This window comes from Centroberyx gerrardi, chromosome 18, assembly GCF_048128805.1.
Source record: "Centroberyx gerrardi isolate f3 chromosome 18, fCenGer3.hap1.cur.20231027, whole genome shotgun sequence".
In the NCBI taxonomy this organism is placed as follows: domain Eukaryota; kingdom Metazoa; phylum Chordata; class Actinopteri; order Beryciformes; family Berycidae; genus Centroberyx; species Centroberyx gerrardi.
Genome location: NC_136014.1, coordinates 26,729,243 through 26,738,592, shown reverse-complemented (window position 1 = coordinate 26,738,592; position 9,350 = coordinate 26,729,243). Strand labels below are relative to the sequence as shown.

Here is a 9,350-nt window from a genome sequence, read left to right as displayed (position 1 = left end):
ACTTCAGCCACTTCTTGACTTGTATAAAATTGTATTATCCTTATAGTTTTATTTCAGTCGGTAGTTTATTCCAGAGTTTGGTTTCCTTTACAGAGAATGCTGGTTGTGCAAAAGCATGAGTCCATTATCAGTAATCATAATTTCATTTCAACTTTGCAGTGGCAAAATAACAACACACACTGGCACAGTATGAGGACAGTATGAGGACAGTATGAGGACATTTTATTTTCAGGGACACTAATTTAGGCACAACACCACATCGACCCAGTTTCCCCATGGGGATTATTAGAGTTTCATTTTATATCTTCAAAAAAACAAAACTGCCCATGCAGCAGTGATAAGTAATCATAACTTCACTGAATGACTGAATGCTAATAAAACCATGTGGAGGTTTAATTGAAGATGGAGAAAAACAGGTCGTCTTTATTATTATTATCATATGATTATTTTAAGTTCGACAGGAGAAGAGGAGTCATGGCCTGTGATGCAGATGTGATGATATGTGTGTCAGTGTGTGTTGGGACTGTCCGGTCACAGCAGCCCCGGCAGGGCGAACATGGGCAGCTGGTTCCTGTTGTACCTCAGGAAGTTGAGCGCGGCGCTCCTCAGAGCCGCCGGCCCGTCGCTCCGCTCAAACTGCTGCTGCAGGAACAGAGCCGGACTCTCCGGGACGTCCTGCTTCCCCTCCACCAGCCGCCGGACCAGCTCCGGCACCGAGCCGCCGTCCTGACAGACAGAGAACAACATGTTGTTTTTAGATAATCAAGAAGATAATCAATTATCAAAGATGGCTGTATTTGGTATGTAAATAGCTTCAAATAATAAGTATATTTGGTACAGCAAGGCATTAAAGGAAAAGTCCCTCCTTGAAGTACAACACATTCCAGCAGTTATTTAGTGATGAAGTGTCGTAATTTACTTTATGGGGAACCCACTTTCCCTCAACCTGCCTTGTCTACTTCTACTGCAGTTAGTGATTTCCTACGTTTCCCAGAATGCCTTTCGACAACCCACAGAGAAGGGGCGGGAGCTTGTCGCTTTCAATCAAAGGTGGCCATATCGGCATGTAAGTAGCTTTAAAGTGTGATCATTCAGCTGTGGGTTACACAAGTCTATAATGATGGCCACGCCCCCTTCCTCAAACCCCAACCTGTCTCTCTGCTGCAGTGCATTCTGGTCTCTCTCCTGCTCCTGTGGTGGAGAAACTGGTCTCTCTCCTCTTCTACGATGGATTTCTCCCTGTATGATTGTTGAACGTCTCTCGGTGCAAAATGGCGGCTCTAGAAAGAAGCCCTCGCTCTTTGATTCTGAGGGACTGACACCAAAACCTGACGTTTACCGCTGATGTTTTACATCCTGAAACAAACTCCATTGGAGCTGCTGGAAATGTCTGGAGGTGACGTCACCTCGTCTACGATTGGCCGGTTATCCACCAAGAAGAAAAAAACAACTAACTACTGAACATATGGGCCCGGAAAAGTCTGGTATGCCGTCTTGTGCCTGACACCTGTCATCACCCGCAGAACATCCAGGAAAACCATGGAAACAAGTCCAGGCTTCTTTTTTTTATATATTATTCTTATTTTATTCAATCAAATATTTTTTTTTATTTTATAGTTTTATTTTATTTTATTTGCCTTTTTAAATTTATTTATCCATTTTAACTTTTATTCCATGCACATACATGTTATTAATTTTTCATTTGTCAAAGAAATAAAGAAAGACAGAAAGAAAGTGTTGAGAAGTAACACTAACATGCACCGTGTCAAACTAAAGTGCTGGACATCAGATCTAGTTGCCATTTTGCACATAAAACCATAAACCTAATCTTGTTGTTTTTCAGGATGAAGATGAAGACCGACCTGCAGTTTTGTTGAAGCGATGATCTGCTGAATCTCCAGCTCAAAGTCGGAGAAGCGGTCGTGAAAAATCGCCAAACTCCATTTCTCCCTGAAGAAGCTGCAGGAAAACGAAGGAGAACCAACTCAGCAATACATTCAATTTATGCATACACACATAATACATGCTTAATACTTACACAAGTACACACACATGCTCACACACACATAACCACATTGGGTTCCAACTTCCAGATTTTTTCCAACCTTCATTTCTTGATTAGATTTGAAGACTTTTGTGTTCAGAATGTTTTACTCATCTTGTTCCTACTAACTCACATCACTCTGTAGAAGATTATTATTCTTCACAGCAGCAAATAACAGAATATGTGAGATGACAGGAAACTAAAACCACAGATGTGTGTGACAAATGTGCAGTTGTATGTATATCGGGACAGTAAAACAATATTTTTCCATACTTTTCCAAACTTTTTTGTGCGACTGATGTGGTGTTTTGAAGGGCAATATTGATATTTTTATACCGATATTATATTCGACCATTCATGTCAAACAAAATACTTGAGTATACAGTATTTCACCCCAGAGTTTTCTTCTTGTCAGGGTGGAAAAGCCTCTGAAACATTTAGAGCATCATGGGACACTAAAACTCTCCACTGAAACCCAGACTGATGAAACTCTTTTAGTGTCAGCAGCTCTTTAAATCAGAGTGACCCTCCACACCTGTTCAATGGTAGAGAAACTCTGGGAGACATTACTGCCTTTAAATGAAGAATCAATTCACAAAAGCCCTTACTGAACATTTAAATAAATAACTAAAATGTGCAAAGAACCTAAAATGTCAAAGCTGAGTTCAGGAGGAACCTCCATTATATCAGCAGGAGACGACACTGACAGGCTGATATCTGATATTTAATTAAAGGCCAATATCAGCAAACCCTCACAGGAACCCTGCAACCAAACACACAAAACCACAACCACTGACACACACACACACACACACACACACACACACACACCCAGAAGCCGCACTAATTGTGGTCGTTGAATGGCCCCCAACCGCAGCACGGTCAATCAATTATTTTAACGGTTCGCGATGCCCAGTCGGCCTCAACAATGACTTTAAGAGTTTAGGAGTCAGCTCCTCATTGAGCGGCGAGTCGTGGCGCGCGGAGGAATCCAGATCCGGCGAGCGCGGCGCGGCGGCGGATCTGCGGCTTTGTCCCCGTCTCCCGCCGCACAAAGACAGACCGGCAGCCGCGTAAACAGATTAGGAGCCGGGGGGACAATAGCTGCCGAAGTCTGGGGGTCAACTGTGTCCAGACCTCAGAAGCAGGTCACCCGCTAGTCCACAAACACACACACACACACACACACACACACCCTGAAGTCACACTACCAACACACAGACAAAAGACACTTTGCACTCCTAAATCCCCTTTCGCCTGTTTAGTCCTTTTGTCTGTGTTGTTTGATGTGAGGTTATCAGTCAGAGTGGGAGATGAACCCCAGTCAGTAGAGATGGGACGATGTGTTTATCTCACGATACGATTCAATACGCGATATTTGATTCAATAAAACCACGATACGAAGTGATAAATAAAAGTTCAGTGACAACAAAGTCTGACTGTGCAGAATTCTGTTTATTTCTGAGACACAAATCTTTCTAGCGATGCCATTGGCTGCTAGAATGTAAACAACAATTTAAAAATGTCATTACAAAGTGACAATAATATAATTTGGATGGAGAGCTTGTGAAACTGTGATGGTCAAGAGTCTCATTAGTGATTACTACAGCAGAATAACATGGAGCTGATATCACCATTCATGTTCCTGACACACCATACGTGTTGTCACATTTTTGTATCGAGATATAATGAATTTGGATATATTGTCTCATCCCTACCAGTCACCACACAAATACTGGGAGGTTTTGGTTGTGGCTGGGGATTTTGTCGACCAGACACTTTTGCAGGTAAGCAGCCAAATTCTAAAAACTTTTCCATTCTTTGAATCAAAGTGTCTGGTGGAACGGTGAAAGTGGCCGGTGTAGTTCTGGCAGGTGAAGTTAGTTTCCATAGTTTCCTTCCTACAGTTATTTTCTAAGGTTGACCCCTTGCCTTCTGTCTCATGTCAACATGAAGACGTTTACCGTTGATGTTTTAGATCGCCGAGACATTTTCTGCTATCAAACTCCATTGAAGCTGCTGGAAATATCTGGATCTTGTCTACGATTGGCCATATCCACGAAGAAGAAAAATACACCAAACAACAAAAAAATATACCACCAAATGGGCCCAGAAATGCAAGGTGCATCACCAGTAGCTGATTTTTTAACATTGTTAAAATATTTTAGGGTGGATTTTTCCTTTAAGTCCTTTGTTGACAAAATGCTAAAACTTTTACAGACTGGATGCTGTATTTTCTATAAATATTGAATGAAGAACTTCAGGTGAGGATATATTTTTTCCCCCAAAATGGAGATGTGGGGTTTTGGAAATAAACTCTTTTCATACAGCGTGCAGTATGTCCTACTTCCCTACCTGTACAGGTCGTGGACCAGGCCCTGGTCGTAGCGGGAGGCCAGCTGGTTGAGCAGCAGCTGGTGTTTCCCATACAGACAGAGGTAATTGGAGACGGGGACGGGCTTCAGCGACAGGCAGGTGACGGACTCCACCGCCTCGTAGCGGTCCAGACGCAGGCGGAAGTAGTTCCCCGTCTCGACCCGTCCGGTCAGGACGTCCGCGCCCTGTGGGGAGAACGCCACTCGTCACACCGGTGTTTCAGCTGGAGTTTAAACACAAGTCTTTTCACGAGTGAACACATGAGTCAGGGAGAGGAGGTGGGCTTTGTTCATGAGATGTGTTGATGAATACTTGGGTTGATTTTCAAAAGAATGGAATAACTTGACACCACCTGCGCCTGAGCAGAGGCAACCTCAGAGGAAACTAGTTTCAGTAGAATGTAACTCCTCCTGCCTGTCTGAGGCAGCACTTGTATGAGTGATCAATACATACGTCCTTATACCAACAGTTAATGTATTCATTGATAGCATGTGAGGCCTCAGTGGGAATGGAACCCTTGACGCTGCAGTTTAGTGCCTTGCTCCACATATAATAATATAATAAACTTTATTTATAGAGCACATATGGAGCCACACAGGACATCATTCATTATTAGATAGGCAAAATGAAAAACTTCTGTCCCACAATAACTATGTTGAGAAATGACTGAATGCAATGTAATACTACTACTACTACTACTGCTACTACTAGTACTACTGCTACTACTACTACTACTACTACTACTACTGCTACTACTAGTACTACTGCTACTACTACTACTACTACTGCTACTACTGCTACTACTAGTACTACTACTACTGCTACTACTACTACTACTACTGCTACTATTACTACTACTACTGCTACTACTAGTAGTATAACTACTACTACCACTACAACTACTACTATTACTACTATTACTACTGCTACTACAGCTACTACTACTACTACAGTTGCTGCTACTACTGCTACTACTAGTACTACTACTGCTATTACTCCTACTACTAGTAGTATAACTACTACTACCACTACAACTACTACTATTACTACTATTACTACTACTACTACTGCTGCTGCTGCTACTACTAAAATAATAATTAAAAAGTCACTCATCTTAGACAAAGGTCCATATAAAAATAATAATGATTTGTGTAGTGTAACATTATTACGTCTGTCTATTCATGCCCACATTCCACTTAGTGTTCTTTTCAAAATCTACCTATTAGTGTGAAAGAGAGATGCAGACAGAACAGAAGTAAACACAGTATTTGACAATGAAAGCTCACGTGTGGAACAAGCGCCGGCCGTCCTGCCGGGTCAGGGCCGGCCGGCTTGGTGAAGTGCAGGTAGCTGAATCCTCCAGGCAGCCGCCCACCTGAGGACAGGATGAACACACGATGACAGAAAGAGACAGCTTAGTTACAAAAGATTACTCAGAAACACTGTATGCATTAGTGATTTGGCAACGCTTTCTCATATTGACTTAGCAGTAATAAAATGCACGACCACTGCTAGTGAAAATGCGAAATTAAGAAAATATTGTAATTAAAAAGCCCAAACACCTACAGGCCCAGTGGTTAGAACAGGTGCTTTTGTAGTGCTGAAACATGTACTAGAACTAAAACTTGGGGGCAAAACAGATACAGCTGAGAAAAGAACTACAACATTTCAAATAAGTAGTAAGTAGACAAGTAAATAGACCAAAATTATAGAATAGGCAAATAAAACGAGGAGCCTGCATTGTTGTTACCATGCTGCCACTCTGGAATGGAAAGCTTGAGCAGTGAACTCAGATACCAGGCTATGATATGGCATTTCTGCTTTCTCTGAACATGAAAATCCCCCCTGAAAAGTTCATGGGTATTTCATCTGTCATAGAAGGGCAGAGAAGAGTGGCTATTTTGTTCATGTAACCTGCGGAATGGCCTTGGTTACTCTGTGAATACCCAGGAACACAATGCAGCATTGTTATGGTATGATTATCCGCCACAATAACATGGGCAGTGGGTGGGTGGCCCGAACGAAAGATTGGAAAATGTTCCACAAAAGCATGATCAGAAAATATCGGTGCTGTAAATTCTCCCAGATAGAAAAAAACAAACAACAAATACAGATGGACAAATGAACTGGAAACAGGACAGAGAGAAAAGCATCAGGCAGATTGGCGTCAGAGTTGATGATGAGACAATCTGTCCGACATCATGGAAACCTGAGGTGTGCTGGTGAGTGTGAAGGTATTTTTCTGATGTATTTGTGTGAATGTAAATGATTATCCTCGTGTTTGTTTATTGATTATAAATAGAAAAAGAAAAGAAAAGAAAATAGCGAGAAACCAAAGCAATTATACCATGTAAAATCACAGGCTATCATTACCTAGATGGATCCCTTTTTAAAATGCCAAATTTTTTCACAAGCTTATATTTCTTGCTCATTTTGTTGGACGTTTGCTAATAGGGCTGAACAATTTAGAAAAAATATCTAATTGCGATTATTTTGACTGATATTGCAATTGCGATATGATTTGCGATATTAGAGGGAATGGTCATTTTTACATCATTATTCTCATTTTCATTGAAAAACGTATTAAAATGATTATGGTGTGAAAACAAAGATGTTTTCTTAAGTCTGTAGAATATGATGTGTAGGCCAGGACATCTCTGCAGCACGACAATATTTAATTTAAAATGGTATTTTGACACACATTTCGCCTTTAACAAATATTGCGCCTCCTGCGATTTGAAAATTGCAGTAGGCCACATTGTGATTTCGATAAAATTTCGATTAATTGTTCAGCCCTATTTGCTAATAGTGGTGATATGACTTGTCAACCATAGCTGATGATTATTCTTCTCAAATATCACAATATATAGAACAACAGTGGGTCTATGACTGTATAGTCATATGTACGTATATTGGAACGGAAAACAAATATGTTTCCACGCTTTCACAGACCCAAACTTTTCAAGCCCTGAAACTCAAATTTCTCAGTTATATTTCTCCAGACTTGCAGACCTGATCCTGCCTGATCTGAGTTGGAATCAGACCTTGGATCTTGGCCTGTGTGTAGAGGGGAGTGAGTCGGTCCATGTCGGGCGGAGGCTCGACGGCCGGCTCCAGCGTCGGGTCGAAGAAGGGCAGCAACATGGCCGCCAGGTCCTGGCCCACCTCCCTGGAGCTGAAGCTGGCGTGGGACCAGCGGTCGGCGTAGTAGCGGCGGGAGAATTTGGTGAGCGGCCCGGCGGCGCGGATGGTGGAGTCGTTGGTGTGGAAGGAGGCGTCTATAACCAGTCTGCCGTCAAACACCAAGCAGGCGGCGTTGATGCTCCTGAAGGCGTCGTAGTCGACTCCTTTAGAGGAGAGGTTGAGAAACACCTGGAGGGAGAATAATCAAATCAACAAGTAGGTATCAGTATGATTGATCAGAATCACTTTACTATGTGAAGAATTTTGTGTTTCCCATAAACTGATTACTTCCTGTTGCAAAGATGTTGCAACGTGTCCCATTCCCCTTCCATGGTGTTTGTTTTGAAGAGCAAGAAGAAGAAGAGCTGCTAACAGCCAATCTGCATTCTGCAGAATCTGCATTGAGCTAACATCAAGTTGACACTCTGCAGTCAGAACAGTTTAACTGGAATAAAGTTGTGGATTACTGGCAAAGTGAAAGATTCTTGTTTTGTACCATAAAGTAAAATCCCTTTGTGCTGTAAAGCAATCCATCAGATTTCCCACCAAATCCGACCCAGTGGCACACAATGTAAAATGCAGACATTTCTCTTGGCAATTGTCTTGTTTGTTTACCATAATTATGCCAATGTCTCTCAATTAATATGGTGATGATTTATTCATGTGAAAATGCTATATGAAGCACCTTTAAGTGCAAATTACAATAACTTTACAGGAGTTTGTCATGGTGTCATTGTCTCAACAGGGCCTCGCCTACAGTGTGATTCTATTTTACACTAAAATGTAAGAAAAAACACAAAACAGACAACAGAATCCTCTAATATCTGAGACATTGTAGGGAAACAAACCTAAATCATTTTGTGCCTTGTAAACATGGTGTAAGGTTTCTTCCCTGGTGGGAAATGAACAGCAACAATCAGCCACATGCTGGTAAATTCAGGCTGTCGCCTGTTTGCTTCTCAGCTCCAACAGCCACCTTGGCAGGTAACCAGCCATTGTTCGGAGGTTCTTTTCTACCCTAAAAACCATAACTGGCTGGGTAAGCAGTGAAAGCGTCCAGTGAATTTCAGAAAGCACCAGCCAGTGTGGCCAGAGGACAGAAAAACATCAAATTGTTACAGGTTGCTTCACTGTAATGTCTGTTTTTCGGTGGTATTGATGACCCGATGAAGACTTACACCACACTGCAGGTGGAGCAGCTGTCCGTCGCTGGTGAATGAAACGGACGTGAGAGGCTCCAGGTGTTCTCCGTCATTCATCTGGGCCAGCAGGCAGTTGCGGTGGACCTGGACCTCGGCCTTCTCCAGGGCCCGCGCCACGGCTTTCTCCACGGCGGGGTCGCCGAAGCGGGAGACGGCGGGCTCGGAGGGCGGCAGGACCAGGTGGATACGAGATCCCCGGACTCCGAGGCTCAGCAAGGTCTCCACGCTGGTGTAGACATCGATGCTGCTGCCGTAGACTACGGCGTTATCTGGAGGGACGCCGTGGGAAGGGAGATGCAATTCATTTTGTTTTGACATCTCAAACAACATGATTGTACAGCACAAACTCACAACAAAGTATGGTACTTGATCATGTGAGTTGGATAGACCGATGTGGATACTCAATTTTCTAAAGAGCCTACTGAGTTTCAGGTGGTACGATCATGTGAAAAGTAGTCAGTAGATATTCAGTGTCTGGGGTAGGGCTAATCTTTGGGTTAGGGTTAGAAATAGGGTCAGGTTAGGGTTACATCACAGAACTCGAA

The 9,350-nt window shown here is 42.6% G+C and overlaps 1 protein-coding gene across 1 annotated transcript in view; it reads right to left on the bottom strand.

The window, feature by feature from the left end:
* Nucleotides 1–200: 200 nt before the first annotated feature.
* The window catches only part of LOC139908573 (cilia- and flagella-associated protein 61), a 39,941-nt gene continuing 30,791 nt past the window's right edge, over nt 201–9,350 (bottom strand). The window contains exons 20-25 of the mRNA XM_078289779.1: nt 8,782–9,074; nt 7,465–7,792; nt 5,722–5,795; nt 4,400–4,605; nt 1,863–1,959; nt 201–726 (exon numbers count right to left, since the gene is read on the bottom strand). Of these exons, the coding sequence (XP_078145905.1) occupies nt 532–726; nt 1,863–1,959; nt 4,400–4,605; nt 5,722–5,795; nt 7,465–7,792; nt 8,782–9,074 (1,193 nt within the window). The 3' untranslated portion in view covers nt 201–531. The remainder of the gene's footprint in view (nt 727–1,862; nt 1,960–4,399; nt 4,606–5,721; nt 5,796–7,464; nt 7,793–8,781; nt 9,075–9,350) is intronic.